General features: G+C 40.9%; 1 protein-coding gene across 5 annotated transcripts in view; it reads right to left on the reverse strand.

Annotated features, from left to right (window-relative positions):
• si:ch211-250g4.3 (uncharacterized) overlaps nt 1-21,825 on the reverse strand; it is a 59,804-nt gene that overhangs the window by 859 nt on the left and 37,120 nt on the right. For all 5 annotated transcript variants that reach the window (XM_062530243.1, XM_062530242.1, XM_062530241.1 and 2 more), the window contains one exon: nt 1-21,825. This exon is cut by the window's right edge. In XM_062530243.1, coding sequence (XP_062386227.1) covers nt 26-21,825 — 21,800 coding nt within the window. In that variant the 3' untranslated portion in view covers nt 1-25.

The following is a 21,825-nucleotide window of genomic DNA, read 5'->3' on the forward strand; positions in this document are numbered from 1 at the left end:
CTGTATGTCATGATATTTTCTTTCCTTAGTGGAGCTCGTCTCCGTAAAGCTCCACCCACTGTTGTTCCTGTCGCCGGCGTTCTGTTCGACAGCAGCAGCAACAGCACCGCCTGACCCACCACAGCAACCTCTGACCCAGAGAAGTCCGCTGTACTCTTCCTGTCTGCGTCCCTTTGCTCTCTCTGGGCCCCCCTCGTCCGCCTTCCACCACAGTGCTGACCGTCACCATCCCACTTGTGGACCTCAGACGCATCTCCCGCTCCTCCTGCAGGTGAGAGGTGGCTACTTCTCTCTGGCTCTGCTCCGTCTGCGTCTGCACTGCACGGTCTACGGTCCTCACCAGTGACCTCTCCAGCCGCGATATCTGTAGCGCTAGTCTCCACAGCTCCTCGGTGCTGACACGTCTGTCTGTGCTCCTGAGTATTTCAATTTCCTTGAACATCAGCTCCTTAATAACCTCCACCGCTCTTCCCCGCGTCATGGCTCTCTGCCGGTCCCTCCTCAGCTCAGTCTGGAGCATTTCCTTGTATTTCTCTATGTCGGCTAGTCTAAGGTCCACTTCTCTCTGTTTCTTCACTTTCTCCCTCTGTTTTTGTTCAATGGATTCCCATCGTCTCTCTAGTTCTTCTTTCATTTCACGTATTCTCTTTTTCAATCGTTCAATTTCTTCTCTTTCGGTGATTTTAGACGTTATAGTTTCTCTCTCTTTCTGCTCCAGTGTATCAATGTCCCAGCCTCTCAGTCTCCATTCTGTTGTGAGAAGTTTGAGTCTTTCTGCACATTTTGTTGCCTCCCCTCTTTCTAGCTCTTGTACACATGTCTGAATTTCAGCTCTGTCTCTCAACAACATCTCCTTATCTTTTTCTATTTTCCTCATATTGTTCTCATTTTCTATTCCTTGTTTGTTTACCTCCATTTCTATCCGTGAAAGTTCCTCTCTCTTTTGGAGGTATGTTGCTTGCCAGTGCTTTAACTGGTCCATGTCCTCTCCTTGATCTCCATATGATACCTGTGTGGCAGCATCTTCTTGTTGCATGATTCTTTCAGCAGTTGTGATAGTCATTGTCGCCATGTCTTTCCTTTCGGTTTCTTTCATTTGCTTTTCCATCGTGTCTTCTTTTCTAGAAGGTTCAATGTCTGTCTCTAGCATACTCTTCATATCCTTCAGCTGGCCCTCAATCAGTTGTAGCTCCTTTGTTTTTCTCTCACACTCATTTAACACATGCTTCAATTCGCCCGTCTGTCTCTCTATCTGTGACGTTAACTCTGCAAGGGTGTCTTTTCCCCTCTGGGTTCTCTTCGTTATACTCTCTGCCTCCTCTCTCTGCTCTTTAAGTAGAATGTCCATTGCAGTCTTCGATTGCTGTATATCATCAGAGGTTTTCTTCAACTCAGTCTCTTTTAGTTTAATGTGCTCTTCTCTTTTTGCAATCTCTTGTTCTTGCCTCTTCATGGTCTCCAACTCCTGCCAGTCTCTGGCCACATCAACTCTGGCGGCTTCTAATTCTTCACCCTTCATCTCTGTCTGAACTGATTTCTCAGTTTGTTCCTTAATATGTTCAGTTCTCTCCATTTCTGCGCCATCAACCCCTTCCTTCTCCTGTCTTTTCCTCTGAATCTCCTCACAGACCAACTCCAGCTCATCTCTTTTCCGGAGAGTCTCAGACGAAAGGCTTTCCAGGTCTTCCTTTAGCTTCAGAAGCTGTGTGGCTATTCCTCTCGCTGTGTCCTTCTCTTTCCGGTTCTCTGCCCTGATCTGTTCCAGCTCTTCTCTTTCAGTGTTAAGCACCATATTGATGTTCTCTGTCTCTGCCCTCTCCCTCTCCAGGTCGGCTCTCTTTAGCTCCATGTCAGCTTTCACTGCTTCCAAAGACTCCATCAGTTTCTGTCTCTCAGTCTGGATCTCAGCTGCACTCTTGTCATACACCTCCCTTGGTTCTTCCTTCTGATCCCCTTCTCTGACCTTTATGTCCACCACTGGTTTAACAACATAAGGCCTCTCCATCTCAATTACAAGTGTTTGTGTTGCCGAATCTGCCTGTTCCGTCACTTCCTCCTCAGAAGTTTGAGTGGCAACATCAGTCTGCTCCGTCGTAAACAACACTGTTTCAACACCTGCAGGTTCCATCCCCTCTATGGCTGTCTCGACATGTTCTGTAGGTTCTGCAATTGTTTGGGTTGAAGGATCGGCTTGTTCTAAATCTACTACTAAAGTCTGTGTTGCAGCATCAGTCATTTCCTTTATCTCTGGTTGTGCTGCATCTGTTTGCTCAGGTGTTGTAGTATCAGTAGGCTCCATCTCCTCTATAAGGGTTTCCTCTGTAATAGCCAGTACTGTAGGCATTGGGACTGTTTGTGCGGCAGTGTCTGCATGCTCCACCTCTTCCACTAGAGTTTGTGTTGAAGCATCAGCCTTGTCTAACTCCATGGCAGCTGTTTCAATGTCTGCAACAGTCTCTTCTGTCTCTACAGCAGCTGTTTGTGTTGTGGCATCAGCCATCTCCTTCTCCGCTGGTCTGTCTGCATCAGCCTGTTTGATCTCCATTACAGGAGTTTGTGTGTCAGCATCAGCCTGTTTGATCTCCACCACAGGGGTTTGTGTGTCAGCATCAGCCTGCTCCATCTTAAACACAGGTGGTGCAGCCTCAACAGGTTTTGTCTCATCTGCAGGTGTTGCAATTGTCTGTTCAGTGGGCACCTCTGCAGTTTGTGTTGCTGCATCAGCTTGCTCCATTTTAATGTCAGTTTTTGAAACATCAATCAGCTCTTGGTCCTCTGTTTGTGTTGAAGCATCAGCCTTATCTAACTCCATTGCCACTGTTTCAATTGCTGCAGCTGCCTTTTCTGTCTCTATGGCAGCTGTTTGTGTTGCGGCATCAGCCATCTCCTTCTCTCTTGGTTCCTCAGCATCAGCATCAGCCTGTTTGATCTCCACCACTAGAGTTTGTGTTTCAGCATCAGCCTGCTCCATCTTAAACACAGGTGGTGCAGATGTTTCAATTGCAACAGTTTCTTCTGTCTCTACAGCAGCTGCTTGTGTTATGACTTCAGCCATCTCCTTCTCCGTAGGTTCCTCTGCATCAGCCTGTTTGATCTCCACCACAGGGGTTTGTGTTTCAGCATCAGCCTGTTTGATCTCCACCACAGGGGTTTGTGTTTCAGCATCAGCCTGTTTGATCTCCATCACAGGAGTTTGTGTGTCAGCATCAGCCTGTCTGATCTCCATCACAGGAGTTTGTGTGTCAGCATCAGCCTGTTTGATCTCCACCACAGGGGTTTGTGTGTCAGCATCAGCCTGTTTGATCTCCATCACAGGAGTTTGTGTGTCAGCATCAGCTTGCTCCATCTTAAGCACAGGTGGTGCAGCCTCAACAGGTTTCGTCTCAACTGCAGGTGTTGCAGTTGTCTGTTCAGTGGGCACCTCTGTAGTTTGTGTTGCTGCATCAGCCTGCTCCATTTTAACGTCAGTTTTTGAAACATCAAGGAATTCTGTCCCCTCTGTAATAGCCAGTTCTGTAGGCATTGGGACTGTTTGTGCAGCAGTGTCTGCATGCTCCACCTCTTCCACTAGAGTTTGAGTTGAAGCAACAGCCTTATCGAACTCCATGGCAGATGTTTCAATTGCAACAGTCTTTTCTGTCTCTATGGCAGCTGTTTGTGTTGTGGCATCAGCCATCTCCTTCTCCGCTGGTTCCTCTGCATCAGCCTGTTTGATCTCCACCACAGGGGTTTGTGTTTCAGCATAAGCTTGCTCCATCTTAAATAAAGGTGGTGCAGCCTCAACAGGTTTCGTCTCAGCTGCAGGTGCTGCATCAGCCATCTCCTCCACTGGTCTCTCTGCATCAGCCTGTTTGATCTCCATCACTGGGGTTTGTGTTTCGGCATAAGCTTGCTCCATCTTAAATAAAGGTGGTGCAGCCTCCACAGGTTTAGTCTCAGCTGCAGGTGCTGCATCAGCCATCTCCTCCACTGGTCTCTCTGCATCAGCCTGTTTGATCTCCATCACTGGGGTTTGTGTTTCAGCATAAGCTTGCTCCATCTTAAATAAAGGTGGTGCAGCCTCAACAGGTTTCGTCTCAGCTGCAGGTGCTGCATCAGCCATCTCCTCCACTGGTCTCTCTGCATCAGCCTGTTTGATCTCCATCACTGGGGTTTGTGTTTCGGTATAAGCTTGCTCCACTTCTGCTGCAAATGTTTGTGTTGTAACATCAACTGTCTGGATGTCCACAGCAAATATTCTTGTTTCATCCATGTCTTCTTCTATCACAGGTGTTGCTGCATCACTCTGCTCCAGTTCAATGTCAGGTTTTGAAACATCAATCAGCTCTTGCTCCTCTGTTTGTGCAGCAGTGTCTGCATGCTCCACCTCTACCACTAGAGTTTGAGTTGAAGCATCAGCATTATCTAACTCCATGGCAGCTGTTTCAATTTCTGCAGCAGTCTTTTCTGTCTCTACGGTAGCTGCTTGCGTTGCTGCATCAGCCAACTCCTTCTCTGCTGGTCTGTCTGCATCAGCCTGTTTGATCTCCACCACATGGGTTTGTGTTTCAGCATCAGCCTGTTTGATCTCCATCACAGGGGTTTGTGTTTCAGCATCAACCTGCTCCACTTCTATTGCAAGTGTTTGTGTTGTAGTATCAAGCATTTCAATCTTCACAGTAAGTGTTTCAAGCATTTCAACAACAGGTGTTGTAACATGAACCGTCTCTTTCTCCTCGGCAAAGATTGTTAAAGGTTCTTCCAGCTCCTTCCTTTCTTCAGATAATGCTGCAGCAGTCTGTTCTACAGAAACTATTTGTGTTTCAGCATCAGCCTGTTTGATCTCCACCACATGGGTTTGTGTTTCAGCATCAGTCTGCTTGATCTCAACCACAGGGGTTTGTATCTCAGCATCAGCCTGCTCCATTTTAAACAAAGGTGGTGCAGCATCAGTAGGTTCCATCTCCTCTGCAGGTGTCTCAGTCTGTTCTGTAGTATAACGTAATGCTGCATCAATCTGTTCTGAGGGCACCATCACTATTTGATCCACGCTCACCACATCTATTTGTGTTATCGTGACGGTAGGTGTTTGTTCCACACCATCATCATGCTGCTCTGTCTCCACAGGTGCTTGTGTTGTAGCATCAACCTGCTCTATCTCCACGGGAACTGTCCGTGTTGCAGCATCATCCATCTTAACCTGCATAGTAGTTGTTGTTCCATCAGCCTGCTCGATCTCTGTCAGAGGTGTTTCTGTTGCTGCATCAAGCCTTGGAACATCATCAGACTCAGGCTCTATTGGATATCCTGCAACAGCCTGTCTCATGTCCACCACAGGAGTTTGTGTTGTAGCATCTACTCTGACCAAATGTTCTTGTTTTTGCATCTGGATATCGGTGTTGAGTTGCTCAAGCTCATCTTTCCTCTGCTCAGTTTTTTCAGCAAGACTCTTGAGGACATCCTTTTCTTGTTGTAGAACCTGTGTTTGTTCATCCAATCTCTCTTTCTCCTGCATCATCTCCTGCATCATATTCTCAATGTTAATTGACTTTTCGTCCACCTCAGCCATCTTCTTTTGAAGTTCATCCTTTTCAATTTGAATGTTTTCCTTGAAGGGACGCAGCTCGTCCCATTGTTTCTGAACATCATTTTTCAAGTTTTCCAACTCATCCTTGTCTTTCATCATGGCATGTTTGCTGTTTTCAATTTCCTGTCTTTCTTCATCCAGTCTATTTTTCAGTTTCTCAAGTTCTTCTTTGTCCGCACCTAGTTTTTCTTTAACAGTAATCTCAATTGCTTCTCTCTCTTCTTCTATGTCAGCTCTGATTCGGTCAAGTTCCGTCTTCTCCTTGTTGTGGATATTAATCATGTTATCTAGTTCTATTTGTTGCTGGTCTATCATAGCTTTCCTGTCTGTTAGGTCACTCTGCTGCTCATGAATGGCCGTCATCTCTTCCATGTTGTCTCTCTGTGTTTGGAGATCTGACTGGAGAACGTCTAGCTGCTCTTTCCTGGAGGTCAGGTTTGACTCCTGGTTCTGTAGGTCATTTTTCTTTGATTCTGTTTCTTCTTGAAGTTGTTTCAGAGCATCCTTCTCTTCCTGTATTTCCTTCAGTAGATTTTCATACTCTTCCTTCTGTCTCACTTTTTCATTTTCTAACATTTTCATTTCTTTATCCATTTCTGATTTTTTAATCTCCAAATCATGAGTTTCTGCCTCAAGACTGAGCTTGTTTTCTGCGAATTCTTGTTTTTGTTCCTCTATTTCAATGCTACGCCTTTCAAATTCAATCTTCATCCTTTCTGTTTCTTCAGCAAGACTCTGGAGGACATCCTTTTCTTTTTGTAGAACCTGTGTTTGTTCGTCCAATCTCTCTTTCTCCTGCATCATCTCCTGCATCATATTCTCAATGTCTTTTGATTTTTCGTCCAACTCAGCCATCTTCTTTTGAAGTTCATCCTTTTCAATTTGAATGTTTTCCTTGTAGGGTCCGAGCTCGTCCCATTGTTTCTGAACATCATTTTTCAAGTTTTCCAACTCATCCTTGTCTTTCATCATGGCATGTTTGTTGTTTTCAATTTCTTGTCTTTCTTCATCCAGTCTATTTTTCAGTTTGTCAAGTTCTTCTTTGTCCGCACCTAGTTTTTCTTTAACGGTAATCTCAATTACTTGTCTCTCTCCTTCTATGTCAGCTCTGATTCGGTCAAGTTCCGTCTTTTCCTTGTTGTGGACATCAATCATGTTATCTAGTTCTATTTGTTGCTGGTCTATCACAGCATTCCTTTCTGTTAGGTCACTCTGCTGCTCATGAATGGCCTTCGTCATCTCTTCCATGTTGTCTCTCTGTGTTTGGAGATCTGACTGGAGAACGTCTAGCTGCTCTTTCCTTGAAGTCAGGTCTGACTCCTGGTTCTGGAGGTCATTTTTCTTCATTTCTGTTTCTTCTTTAAGTCGTTTCAGAGCGTCCTTTTCTGCCTGTATTTCCTTCAGCAGATTTTCATACTCTTCCATCTGTTTAACTTTTTCATTTTGTAATGTGTTAACTTCTTTATCCATTTCTGATTTTTTCATCTCCAAATCATTAGTTTCTGCCTCAAGACTGAGCTTGTTTTCTGCTAATTCTTGTTTTTGTTCCTCTATTTCAATGCTACGCCTTTCAAATTCAACCCTCATCCTTTCTGTTTCTTCAGCAAGACTCTGGAGGACATCCTTTTCGTGTTGTAGAACCTGTGTTTGTTTGTTCAATCTCTCTTTCTCCTGCATCATCTCCTGCATCATATTCTCAATGTTTTTTGATTTTTCGTCCACCTCAGCCATCTTCTTTTGAAGTTCATCCTTTTCAATTTGAATGTTTTCCTGGTAGGGTCCGAGCTCGTCCCATTGTTTCTGAACATAATTTTTCAAGTTTTCCAACTCATCCTTGTCTTTCATCATGGCATGTTTGTTGTTTTCAATTTCTTGTCTTTCTTCATCCAGTCTATTTTTCAGTTTGTCAAGTTCTTCTTTGTCCGCACCTAGTTTTTCTTTAACGGTAATCTCAATTACTTGTCTCTCTCCTTCTATGTCAGCTCTGATTCGGTCAAGTTCCGTCTTTTCCTTGTTGTGGACATCAATCATGTTATCTAGTTCTATTTGTTGCTGGTCTATCACAGCATTCCTTTCTGTTAGGTCACTCTGCTGCTCATGAATGGCCTTCGTCATCTCTTCCATGTTGTCTCTCTGTGTTTGGAGATCTGACTGGAGAACGTCTAGCTGCTCTTTCCTTGAAGTCAGGTCTGACTCCTGGTTCTGGAGGTCATTTTTCTTCATTTCTGTTTCTTCTTTAAGTCGTTTCAGAGCGTCCTTTTCTGCCTGTATTTCCTTCAGCAGATTTTCATACTCTTCCATCTGTTTCACTTTTTCATTTTGTAATGTGTTAACTTCTTTATCCATTTCTGACTTTTTCATCTCCAAATCATGAGTTTCTGCCTCAAGACTGAGCTTTTTGTCTGCTAATTCTTGTTTTTGTTCCTCGATTTCAATGCTACGCCTTTCAAATTCAACCTTCATCCTTTCTGTTTCTTCAGCAAGACTCTGGAGGACATCCTTTTCTTTTTGTAGAACCTGTGTTTGTTCGTCCAATCTCTCTTTCTCCTGCATCATCTCCTGCATCATATTCTCAATGTTTTTTGATTTTTCGTCCACCTCAGCCATCTTCTTTTGAAGTTCATCCTTTTCAATTTGAATGTTTTCCTTGAGGGGACGCAGCTCGTCCCATTGTTTCTGAACATCATTTTTCAAGTTTTCCAACTCATCCTTGTCTTTTATCATGGCATGTTTGCTGTTTTCAATTTCCTGCCTTTCTTCCTCCAGTCTGTTTTTCAGTTTCTCAAGTTCTTCTTTGTCCGCACCTAGTTTTTCTTTAATGGTAACTCTCTCTTCTTCTATGTCAGCTCTGATTCGGTCAAGTTCCATCTTTTCTTTGTTGTGGATATCAATCATGTTATCTAGTTCTATTTGTTGCTGGTCTATCTCAGCTTTCCTGTCTTTTAGGTCACTCTGCTGCTCATGAATGGCCTTCGTCATCTCTTCCATGTTGTCTCTCTGTGTTTGGAGGTCTGACTGGAGAACGTCTAGCTGCTCTTTCCTGGAAGTCAGATTTGACTCCTGGTTCTGTAGGTCATTTTTCTTCATTTCTGTTTCTTCTTGAAGTTGTTTCAGAGCGTCCTTTTCCGCCTGTATTTCCATTAGCAGATTTTCATACTCTTTCATCTGTTTCACTTTTTCATTTTGTAATGTGTTAACTTCTTTATCCATTTCTGATTTTTTCATCTCCAAATCATGAGTTTCTTCCTCAAGACTGAGCTTGTTTTCTGCTAATTCTTGTTTTTGTTCCTCGATTTCAATTCTTTGCCTTTCAAATTCAACCCTCATCCTTTCTGTTTCTTCAGCAAGACTCTGGAGGACCTCCTTTTCGTGTTGTAGAACCTGTGTTTGTTCGTCCAATCTCTCTTTCTCCTGCATCATCTCCTGCATCATATTCTCAATGTTTTTTGATTTTTCGTCCACCTCAGCCATCTTCTTTTGAAGTTCATCCTTTTCAATTTGAATGTTTTCCTTGTAGGGTCCGAGCTCGTCCCATTGTTTCTGAACATCATTTTTCAAGTTTTCCAACTCATCCTTGTCTTTCATCATGGCATGTTTGTTGTTTTCAATTTCTTGTCTTTCTTCATCCAGTCTATTTTTCAGTTTGTCAAGTTCTTCTTTGTCCGCACCTAGTTTTTCTTTAACGGTAATCTCAATTACTTGTCTCTCTCCTTCTATGTCAGCTCTGATTCGGTCAAGTTCCGTCTTTTCCTTGTTGTGGACATCAATCATGTTATCTAGTTCTATTTGTTGCTGGTCTATCACAGCTTTCCTTTCTGTTAGGTCACTCTGCTGCTCATGAATGGCCTTCGTCATCTCTTCCATGTTGTCTCTCTGTGTTTGGAGATCTGACTGGAGAACGTCTAGCTGCTCTTTCCTTGAAGTCAGGTCTGACTCCTGGTTCTGGAGGTCATTTTTCTTCATTTCTGTTTCTTCTTTAAGTCGTTTCAGAGCGTCCTTTTCTGCCTGTATTTCCTTCAGCAGATTTTCATACTCTTCCATCTGTTTAACTTTTTCATTTTGTAATGTGTTAACTTCTTTATCCATTTCTGACTTTTTCATCTCCAAATCATGAGTTTCTGCCTCAAGACTGAGCTTGTTTTCTGCTAATTCTTGTTTTTGTTCCTCAACTTCAATGCTACGCCTTTCAAATTCAACCTTCATCCTTTTTGTTTCTTCAGCAAGACTCTGGAGGACATCCTTTTCGTGTTGTAGAACCTGTGCTTGTTCATCCAATCTCTCTTTCTCCTGCATCATCTCCTGCATCATATTCTGGATGTTATTTGACTTTTCGTCCACCTCAGCCATCTTCTTTTGAAGCTCATCCTTTTCAATTTGAATGTTTTCTTTGAAGGGACGCAGCTCATCCCATTGTTTCTGAACATCATTTTTCAAATTTTCCAACTCATCCTTGTCTTTCATCATGGCATGTTTGTTGTTTTCAATTTCCTGTCTTTCTTCATCCAGTCTATTTTTCAGTTTCTCAAGTTCTTCTTTGTCCGCACCTAGTTTTTCTTTAACAGTAATCTCAATTGCTTCTCTCTCTTCTTCTATGTCAGCTCTGATTCGGTCAAGTTCCGTCTTTTCCTTGTTGTGGATATTAATCATGTTATCTAGTTCTATTTGTTGCTGGTCTATCACAGCTTTCCTCTCTGTTAGGTCACTCTGCTGCTCGTGAATGGCCTTCATAATCTCTTCCATGTTGTCTCTCTGTGATTGGAGGTCTGACTGGAGAACGTCTAGCTGCTCTTTCCTCGAGGTCAGGTTTGACTCCTGGTTCTGTAGGTCATTTTTCTTTGATTCCGTCTCTTCTTGAAGTTGTGTCAGAGCATCCTTCTCTTCCTGTATTTCCTTCAGTAGATTTTCATACGCTTCCTTGTGTCTCAGTTTTTCATTTTCTAACATTTTCATTTCTTTATCCATTTCTGATTTTTTCTTCTCCAAATCATGAGCTTCTGCCTCAAGACTGAGCTTGTTTTCTGCTAATTCTTGTTTTTGTTCCTCTATTTCAAAGCTACGTCTTTCAAATTCAGCCCTCATTCTTTCTGTTTCTTCAGCAAGACTCTTCAGGACATCCTTTTCGTGTTGTAGAACCTGTGTTTGTTCGTCCAACCTCTCTTTCTCCTGCATCATCTCCTGCATCATATTCTGGATGTTACTTGATTTTGCGTCCACCTCAGCCATCTTCTTTTGAAGTTCATCCTTTTCAATTTGAATGTTTTCCTTGAAGGGACGCAGCTCGTCCCATTGTTTCTGAACATCATTTTTCAAGTTTTCCAACTCATCCTTGTCTTTCATCATGGCGTGTTTGTTGTTTTCAATTTCCTGTCTTTCTTCATCCAGTCTATTTTTCAGTTTGTCAAGTTCTTCTCTTTCTGCACCTAGTTTTTCTTTAACGGTAACCTCGATTGCTTCTCTCCCTTCTTCTATGTCAGCTCTGATTCGGTCAAGTTCCATCTTTTCCTTGTTGTGGATATCAATCATGTTATCTAGTTCTATTTGTTGCTGGTCTATCACAGCTTTCCTGTCTGTTAGGTCACTCTGCTGCTCGTTAATGGCCTTCATCATCTCTTCCATGTTGTCTCTCTGTGTTTGGAGATCTGACTGGAGAACATCTAGCTGCTCTTTCCTGGAAGTCAGGTCTGACTCCTGGTTCTGTAGGTCATTTTTCTTCATTTCTGTTTCTTCTTGAAGTTGTTTCAGAGCGTCCTTTTCCGCCTGTATTTCCATTAGCAGGTTTTCATACTCTTCCATCTGTTTCACTTTTTCATTTTGTAATGTGTAAACTTCTTTATCCATTTCTGATTTTTTCATCTCCAAATCATGAGTTTCTTCCTCAAGACTAAGCTTGTTTTCTGCTAATTCTTGTTTTTGTTCCTCGATTTCAATTCTTTGCCTTTCAAATTCAACCCTCATCCTTTCTGTTTCTTCAGCAAGACTCTGGAGGACATCCTTTTCGTGTTGTAGAACCTGTGTTTGTTCGTCCAATCTCTCTTTCTCCTGCATCATCTCCTGCATTATATTCTCAATGTTATTTGATTTTTCATCCACCTCAGCCATCTTCTTTTGAAGTTCATCCTTTTCAATTTGAATGTTTTCCTTGAGGGGACGCAGCTCATCCCATTGTTTCTGAACATCATTTTTCAAGTTTTCCAACTCATCCTTGTCTTTCATCATGGCATGTTTGCTGTTTTCAATTTCCTGCCGTTCTTCATCCAGTCTGTTTTTCAGTTTCTCAAGTTCTTCTTTGTCCGCACCTAGTTTTTCTTTAATGGTAACTCTCTCTTCTTCTATGTCAGCTCTGATTCGGTCAAGTTCCATCTTTTCTTTGTTGTGGATATCAATCATGTTATCTAGTTCTATTTGTTGCTGGTCTATCTCAGCTTTCCTGTCTTTTAGGTCACTCTGCTGCTCATGAATGGCCTTCGTCATCTCTTCCATGTTGTCTCTCTGTGTTTGGAGGTCTGACTGGAGAACGTCTAGCTGCTCTTTCCTGGAAGTCAGGTCTGACTCCTGGTTCTGTAGGTCATTTTTCTTCATTTCTGTTTCTTCTTGAAGTTGTTTCAGAGCGTCCTTTTCTGCCTGTATTTCCATTAGCAGATTTTCATACTCTTCCATCTGTTTCACTTTTTCATTTTGTAATGTGTTAACTTCTTTATCCATTTCTGATTTTTTCATCTCCAAATCATGAGTTTCTTCCTCAAGACTAAGCTTGTTTTCTGCTAATTCTTGTTTTTGTTCCTCGATTTCAATTCTTTGCCTTTCAAATTCCACCCTCATCCTTTCTGTTTCTTCAGCAAGACTCTGGAGGACATCCTTTTCGTGTTGTAGAACCTGTGTTTGTTCGTCCAATCTCTCTTTCTCCTGCATCATCTCCTGCATCATATTCTCAATGTTTTTTGATTTTTCGTCCACCTCAGCCACCTTCTTTTGAAGTTCATCCTTTTCAATTTGAATGTTTTCCTTGTAGGGTCCGAGCTTGTCCCATTGTTTCTGAACATCATTTTTCAAGTTTTCCAACTCATCCTTGTCTTTCATCATGGCATGTTTGTTGTTTTCAATTTCTTGTCTTTCTTCATCCAGTCTATTTTTCAGTTTGTCAAGTTCTTCTTTGTCCGCACCTAGTTTTTCTTTAACGGTAATCTCAATTACTTGTCTCTCTCCTTCTATGTCAGCTCTGATTCGGTCAAGTTCCGTCTTTTCCTTGTTGTGGACATCAATCATGTTATCTAGTTCTATTTGTTGCTGGTCTATCACAGCTTTCCTTTCTGTTAGGTCACTCTGCTGCTCATGAATGGCCTTCGTCATCTCTTCCATGTTGTCTCTCTGTGTTTGGAGATCTGACTGGAGAACGTCTAGCTGCTCTTTCCTTGAAGTCAGGTCTGTCTCCTGGTTCTGGAGGTCATTTTTCTTCATTTCTGTTTCTTCTTTAAGTCGTTTCAGAGCGTCCTTTTCTGCCTGTATTTCCTTCAGCAGATTTTCATACTCTTCCATCTGTTTAACTTTTTCATTTTGTAATGTGTTAACTTCTTTATCCATTTCTGACTTTTTCATCTCCAAATCATGAGTTTCTGCCTCAAGACTGAGCTTGTTTTCTGCGAATTCTTGTTTTTGTTCCTCAACTTCAATGCTACGCCTTTCAAATTCAACCTTCATCCTTTTTGTTTCTTCAGCAAGACTCTGGAGGACATCCTTTTCGTGTTGTAGAACCTGTGCTTGTTCATCCAATCTCTCTTTCTCCTGCATCATCTCCTGCATCATATTCTGGATGTTATTTGACTTTTCGTCCACCTCAGCCATCTTCTTTTGAAGCTCATCCTTTTCAATTTGAATGTTTTCTTTGAAGGGACGCAGCTCATCCCATTGTTTCTGAACATCATTTTTCAAATTTTCCAACTCATCCTTGTCTTTCATCATGGCATGTTTGTTGTTTTCAATTTCCTGTCTTTCTTCATCCAGTCTATTTTTCAGTTTCTCAAGTTCTTCTTTGTCCGCACCTAGTTTTTCTTTAACGGTAATCTCAATTGCTTCTCTCTCTTCTTCTATGTCAGCTCTGATTCGGTCAATTTCCGTCTTTTCCTTGTTGTGGATATTAATCATGTTATCTAGTTCTATTTGTTGCTGGTCTATCACAGCTTTCCTCTCTGTTAGGTCACTCTGCTGCTCGTGAATGGCCTTCATCATCTCTTCCATGTTGTCTCTCTGTGTTTTGAGATCTGACTGGAGAACGTCTAGCTGCTCTTTCCTGGAAGTCAGGTCTGACTCTTGGTTCTGGAGGTCATTTTTCTTCATTTCTGTTTCTTTTTGAAGTTGTTTCAGAGCATCCTTTTCTCCCTGTATTTCCTTTAGCAGATTTTCATACTCTTCCATCTGTTTTACTTTTTCATTTTGTAACGTGTTAACTTCTTTATCCATTTCTGATTTTTTCTTCTGCAAATCATGAGTTTCTGCCTCAAGACTGAGCTTGTTTTCTGCTAATTCTTGTTTTTGTTCCTCTATTTCAATGCTACGCCTTTCAAATTCAACCTTCATCCTTTCTGTTTCTTCAGCAAGACTCTGGAGGACATCCTTTTCGTGTTGTAGAACCTGTGTTTGTTCGTCCAATCTCTCTTTCTCCTGCATCATCTCCTGCATCATATTCTGGATGTTATTTGACTTTTTGTCCAACTCAGCCATCTTCTTTTGAAGCTCATCCTTTTCAATTTGAATGTTTTCCTTGAAGGGACGCAGCTCATCCCATTGTTTCTGAACATCATATTTCAAATTTTCCAACTCATCCTTGTCTTTCATCATGGCATGTTTGTTGTTTTCAATTTCCTGTCTTTCTTCATCCAGTCTATTTTTCAGTTTCTCAAGTTCTTCTTTGTCCGCACCTAGTTTTTCTTTAACAGTAATCTCAATTGCTTCTCTCTCTTCTTCTATGTCAGCCCTGATTCGGTCAAGTTCCATCTTTTCCTTGTTGTGGATATCAATCATGTTATCTAGTTCTATTTGTTGCTGGTCTATCACAGCTTTCCTTTCTGTTAAGTCACTCTGCTGCTCGTCAATGGCCTGCATAATCTCTTCCATGTTGTCTCTCTGTGTTTGGAGGTCTGACTGGAGAACGTCTAGCTGCTCTTTCCTGGCGGTCAGGTTTGACTCCTGGTTCTGTAGGTCATTTTTCTTTGATTCCGTCTCTTCTTGAAGTTGTTTCAGAGCGTCCTTCTCTGCCTGTATCTCCTTCAGTAGATTTTCATACTCTTCCTTCTGCTTCACTTTTTCATTTTCAAACATTTTCATTTCTTTATCCATTTCTGACTGTTTAATCTCCAAATCATGAGTTTCTGCCTCAAGACTGAGCTTTTTGTCTGCTAATTCTTGTTTTTGTTCCTCAACTTCAATGCTACGCCTTTCAAATTCAACCCTCATTCTTTCCGTTTCTTCAGCAAGACTCTTGAGGACATCCTTTTCTTGTTGTAGAACCTGTGTTTGTTTGTCCAATCTCTCTTTCTCCTGAATCATCTCCTGCATCATATTCTCAATGTTATTTGACTTTTCGTCCACCTCAGCCATCTTCTTTTGAAGTTCATCCTTTTCAATTTGAATGTTTTCCTTGAAGGGACGCAGCTCGTCCCATTGTTTCTGAACATCATTTTTCAAGTTTTCCAACTCATCCTTGTCTTTCATCATGGCATGTTTGTTGTTTTCAATTTCCTGTCTTTCTTCATCCAGTCTATTTTGCAGTTTCTCAAGTTCTTCTTTGTCCGCACCTAGTTTTTCTTTAACAGTAATCTCAATTGCTTGTCTCTCTCCTTCTATGTCAGCTCTGATTCGGTCAAGTTCCATCTTTTCCTTATTGTGGATATCAATCATGTTATCTAGTTCTATTTGTTGCTGGTCTATCGCAGCTTTCCTTTCTGTTAGGTCACTCTGCTGCTCCTCCATGTTTTCTCTCTGTTTGTCAAGCTTTTTGTTGAGAACGTCCAGTTGAAGTGTTTTGTTGTTGATGTTTTCTTTTTCTATCTCTAGTTCTTTTTTCTGATTTTCTATATCAACAAATAATGATTCTATAGCACATTTTTCATCTTGTATTTCTTTTATCCTGATATTGTCCTCTTCCTCTGCTTTGAGTCTCTCTCTTTTAAGTTCATCCCATCCTCTTTCTAGATCTTCCTTTATATTTTCCACATCCTTTTTTTCTTTTGATATCACTTTGTTGCTTTTTTCAATGTCTAGTTTTTCCTTTTCCAGTATTTTTCTAGTGTTTTCCAACTGCCGCTGTTCTGTCCTTATATCTTCCGTGGTGTTTTCCAAGTGCTGTGTTTGTACTTCTATTTCAATCCTAAGTTTTTCCAAATGATCTAACTCCAATTTATTTCTTCTCATTATGTCATCCACCTGCAACTGTTGGTCATTTAATTCAGCCATTTTGCTTTCAAGATGTCTCTGCTCCACCATCACAGTTTTCTTTACGTCATTCATCTCCTCTGATTGCTTCATGAGTTCTGTCTTGTAGTTCTCAAAGTACTGCATTTCCATTTCCAGATGTTTGCTCTCCCTTTCTATATCTTCTTTCTGTTTCTCTAGGTCTGCATGCAACTGATTCAGAGAGTCTTTCTCACACTGAATTTGAACCAGTCTCTCTGTTATGTCTTGTCGTTCTTTGTCAAGCTCAAATCTTTTTTCTTGAATATATCTTTTTTCTGTAGCTAGGCCACACTCATGTTTCTCCTTTTCTTGCTCAAATTCCAACTTCAATAATTGCAGGTCATTGCTGCATTTGATGTTATTTTTCACTATGTCTTCAATTTCTTTCTGTTGTTGGTCAATTTGAATCTTTTGTTGTGACAGCTGATGTCTCTCCTGTTGAATGTCATACTGTGTAATTTCCATAACTTTCATTTGTTTCTTTATGTCTTCCTCTTGGAGAGACAAGTTGTCCATTTTGACCTTCAGTGCTTCCTCCTTTTGTTGTATCTCTTCTCTGAAATTCTTTTCTTCGCTATGAATTTGATGTAATTCCTCCCATTCCTTTTCTAGAGTAGCCCTCTTGTTCTCCAACATATCTTTGTCATGTTTTAGACAATCTCTCTCATTTTCCAGAGCTGCCCTCTCCTGTCCTAGAACCTCTTTCTGATGTTGTATCTCCCTTTCCAGTATCTCTCCTTTCATCCTGAATACTTTTTCTGGTGCTGGTGTAGCCTCCTGGTCTATTTCTGTTTGCACACCAGTTTCAACCTGTCTCTCTACTTGTAATTGTGCTTGCAAAAGTTCATCTCGTTCTCTTTTCAACAGCTCTTTTTCTTTTTCTAGAGATTCTCTATCCATTTCTACACTTCTCCTCAATTCTTCAAGATGTTCATTTTCTCTCTTTAATCTCCCTGTGATAATTTCATCCCTATGCCTTATGGCAGCATCCATCTCAGTTTGCATTCTTCTGATACCCTCCCTAATTTGCTCAATTTCTAGGATCAATTGTTGTAACTCGACATTTATCTCTTCTCGCACATCACTTTCAAGATGACTGGTTTCCATCTTGTATTTCATTTCAAGCTTTGATCTGTTCACCATTTCTCTTGTTGTGTCAATTTCATGCATTAGTGTACGTAACTGATTGTTTATGGCATCACTATATGTGACATCTACATCCCTCTCCATGCTTTCAACGTCCTCTTTTAATTTCTGTAAATCATCTTTAACTTGGTGTACACAAGCTTTCTCTCTTTCTATTTCTGTCCTGAGCTCTTCAAGATCATCCTTTGCCTTCAGAACATCAGTTTTTGTTTGGTCCATTGCATCAGACTTCCTGGTGCTTCTTCTGATTGTGTACTCCAGCTCTCCTCTTTTGGCTGCTAGCTCAGCTTTTGTGAGTTCCATCTCTCCCATCTCCCGTTTCATCTTCCGCATTTTGTCGTCCAGTTCATCCTTCTGCTTCTTCATGTCTTCCCTCAAGACTCCCATTTCCTTCATCTCTTGCTGCAGCATCAGCAGTTTCACCTCAGTGTCCTCCTTTTGTTTTAAGATGTCAGATTTTAGCCTCTCCAGATCTTGCTTTTCAACCTTTGTATCAAACATTGCCTTTTCAAGCTCTTCTTTCTGTCTTTGAATATCGGATTTGACTGTCTCAAGATGGTCAATGTCAATCTTTGTCTGCTCTATTTTTCTATCAAGTTCTTCTCTTTCCCTTTGCAACTCATCCTTCAGTTTCTGAAGGGTGTCCATTTCCATCTTCATTTCATCCGTTTTAATGTCAAGCTCTTCTTTTTCTTTGCCAAGTTTTTCAGTCTCAATAGAGGTTTCTCTGATTCTGTCTTTGAGACCAACTTGGGTTTCTTTTTCAATCGTGACTGCCTCCATTTGAAGTTGCTCCATCTCAACTTGTCTGAGTTCAATTTCTTTCCTTTCTTGATCCAGTTTGTTTCTTTCTCTTTTCATCTCCTCTTTAGCCTCATCCAACTTTTGCCACTCATTTGTGAGGATATCTCTCTGTTCCTGAAACTCATCTGACATTTTGCCTCTTTCTTTTTCCATGTCTTTCTTAGCGGTCTCAAGGCTTTGGATTTGGAAATGAAGTGAACTTTCCATTTCTGTCATCTTGTTGCTCTGAATTTCCAACAATCTGTTCCGCATTTCTAGCTCACTTTCCAAGTTTTGAAGCTCTTTTCTGTCACTGGCAAACTGGCCTTCTAAAATTGTTCTCATCTCATTTAGTTCTTCCCTCTCAAGAGCAATTCTATTCATTCCTTTATTCAATTCATCTTTAGCTTGTTGTATTTCAGTCTTTGATTTTTCCATCTCATTTAGTTTCCTGGTGTTTCTTCTGATGGTGTGCTCCAACTCTCTTCTTTTGGCTTCTAGCTCAGCGTTTGTGAGTTCCATCTCTCCCATCTCCCGTTTTAATTTCTGCATCTTGTCGTCCAGTTCATCCTTCTGCTTCTTCATGTCTTCCCTCAAGACTACCATTTCCTCCATCTCTTGCTGCAGCATCAGCAGTTTCGCCTCAGTGTCCTCCTTTTGTTTTAAGATGTCAGATTTTAGCCTCTCCAGATCTTGCTTTTCAACCTTTGTATCAAACATTGCCTTTTCAAGCTCTTCTTTCTGTCTTTGAATATCGGATTTGACTGTCTCAAGATGGTCAATGTCAATCTTTGTCTGCTCTATTTTTCTATCAAGTTCTTCTCTTTCCCTTTGCAACTCATCCTTCAGTTTCTGAAGGGTGTCCATATCCATCTTCATTTCATCTGTTTTAATGTCAAGTTCTTCTTTTTCTTTGGCAAGTTGTTCTGTCTCAATAGAGGTTTCTCTGATTCTGTCTTTGAGACCAACTTGGGTTTCTTTTTCAATCGTGACTGCTTCCATTTGAAGTTGCTCCATCTCAACTTGTCTGAGTTCAATTTCTTTCCTTTCTTGATCCAGTTCCATTCTTTCTCTTTTAATCTCTTCTTTAGCCTCATCCAACTTTTGCCACTCGTTTGAGAGGATATCTCTCTGTTCCTGAAACTCATCTGACATTTTGCCTCTTTCTTTTTCCATGTCTTGCTTAGCGATCTCAAGACTTTGGATTTGGAAATGAAGTGAACTTTCAGTTTCTGTCATCTTGTTGCTCTGAATTTCCAACAATCTGATCCGCATTTCTAGCTCACTCTCCAAGTTTTGAAGCTCTTTTCTGTCACTGGTAAACTGGCCTTCTAAAATTGTTTTCATCTCATTTAGTTCTTCCCTCTCAAGAGCAATTCTATTCATTGCTTTATTCAATTCATCTGTAGCTTGTTCCATGTCATTCAGTTTCCTGGTGTTTCTTCTGATGGTATGCTCGAGTTCTCTCCTTTTGGCCTCTAGCTCAGCTTTCGTGAGTTCCATCTCTCCCATCTCCAGTTTCATCTTTTGCATCTTGTCGTCCAGTTCATCCTTCTGCTTCCTCATGTCTTCCCTCAAGACTCCCATTTCCTCCACCTCTTTCTGCAGCATCACCAGTTTCGCCTCAGTGTCCTCCTTTTGTTTTAAGATGTCAGATCTTAGCCTCTCCAGATCTTCTTTTTCAACCTTTGTGTCAAACATTGCATTTTCAAGCACTTCTTTCTGTCTTTGAATATTGGATTTGACTGTCTCAAGATGGTCAATGTCAATTTTTGTCTGCGCCATATTTCTATCAAGTTCTTCTCTTTCCCTTTGCAACTCATCCTTCAGTTTCTGAAGGGTGTCCATTTCCATCTTCATTTCATCCATTTTAATGTCAAGTTCTTCTTTTTCTTTGGCAAGCTGTTCAGTCTCAATGGAGGCTTCTCTAATTCTGTCTTCAAGACCAACTTGGGCTTCATTTTTCATTTTGACTACCTCCATTTGAAGTTGCTCTATTTCAACTTGTCTGAGTTCAATTTCTTTCCTTTCTTGATCCAGTTTGTTTCTTTCTCTTTTCATCTCCTCTTTAGCCTCGTCCAACATTTGCCACTCGTTTGTGAGGATATATCTCTGTTCCTGAAAGTCATCTGACATTTTACTTCTCTCCTTTTCCATGTCTTGCTTAGCTGTCTCAAGACTTTGGCTTTGCAAATTAAGTGAACTTTCAGTTTCTTTCACCTTGTTGCTCTGAATTTCCAACAAACTGATTCGCATATAAAGTTCACTTTCCAAGTTTTGAAGCTCTTTTCTGTCATTGGCAAATTGTCCCTCTAAAATAGTTTTCATCTCATTTAGTTCTTCCCTCTCAAGAGCAATTCTATTCATTGCTTTATTCAATTCATCTTTAGCTTGTTCTATGTCAGTCTTTGATTGTTCCATGTCATTCAGTTTCCTGGTGTTTCTTCTGATGGTATGCTCCAGTTCTCTCCTTTTGGCCTCTAGCTCAGCTTTTGTGAGTTCCATCTCTCCCATCTCCCGTTTTATCTTCTGCATCTTGTCGTCCAGTTCATCCCTCCGATTCTGCATGTCTTCCCTCAAGGCTCTAATTTCCTCCATCTCTTGCTTCAGCATCGCCAACTTCACCTCAGTGTCTTCCTTTTGTTCGTGGATGTTAGATTTTAAGCTCTCAAGTTTTTCCTTCTCAGCTTTTGTTTCAAACATGGCCGTTTCCAGCTCTTTTTTCTGCCTTTGAATATCAGATTTGACTGCCTGAAGCTCAATCATCTCCATCTTTGTATGCTCCATTTTGCTGTCAAGTTGTTCTCTTTCTTTTTTCAACTCATCCCTCAGCTTCTGAAGTTCATCCATTTCTCTCATCGTTTCTCCCATTTTTGTGTTGAGTTCTTCCTTCGCTTTGGTAAGTTGTTCTTTCTCAATAGAAGCATTTCTAATTTGGTCTTTGAGAGCATCTTGGGCGTCGTTTTTAATCCTTTCTGTCTCTGCCTGAAGTTGGACCATTTCCATTTGTCTCGAGTCTATTTCTTCTCTTAGTTTCTGTATGTTTTCTTTGGTTTTGTCCAATATTTGCCACTCTGTTTCAAGTATAATTCTCTGTTCCTGAAAATGTTCTGTCATTTTACCTCTTTCTTTTTCAAAGTCTTCTCTAGCTGTCTCAAGTGTCTGGCTTTGCATTAGAAGTGTATTTTGAGTTTCTCTCAGTTTGTTGCTCTCAATTTCAAACAACTCAATCCTTTGTTGAAACTCCCTTTCCATCTTTTGAAGCTCATTTCTGTCATTCTCAAACTGGCCTTGCAAAACCACTTTCATTTCAGTTAATTCTTCCTTCTCAAGGGCAATTTTCTTCATTGCATTATCAACCTCTTCTTTAGCCTGCTGTATGTCAGTCTTTGATTGTTCCATCTCATTCAGTTTCCTGGTGTTTCTTCTGATGGTGTGCTCCAACTCCTTTCTTTTGGCCTCTAGCTCTGCTCTTGTGAGTTCCATCTCTTCCATCTCTCGTTTCATCTTCTGCATCTTGTCGTCCAGTTCATCCTTCTGCTTCTTCATGTCTTCCCTCAAGACTCCCATTTCCTCCATCTCTTTCTGCAGCATCGCCAGTTGCTCCTCAGTGTCCTTCTTTTGTTTTAAGATGTCAGATTTTAGCCTCTCTAGTTCTTCCTTTTCAACCTTTGTGTCAAACATTGCCTTTTCAAGCTCATCTTTCTGTCTTTGAATATCGGATTTGACTGTCTCAAGATGATCAATCTCAATTTTTGTCTGTTCCATATTTCTATCAAGTTCTTCTCTTTCCCTTTTCAACTCATCCTTCAGTTTCTGAAGGGTGTCCATTTCAACCTTCATTTTATACATTTTTGTGTTGAGTTCTTCCCTTTCTTTGACAA

Source organism: Sardina pilchardus, chromosome 24, assembly GCF_963854185.1.
Source record: "Sardina pilchardus chromosome 24, fSarPil1.1, whole genome shotgun sequence".
Classification (NCBI taxonomy): Eukaryota; Metazoa; Chordata; class Actinopteri; order Clupeiformes; family Clupeidae; genus Sardina; species Sardina pilchardus.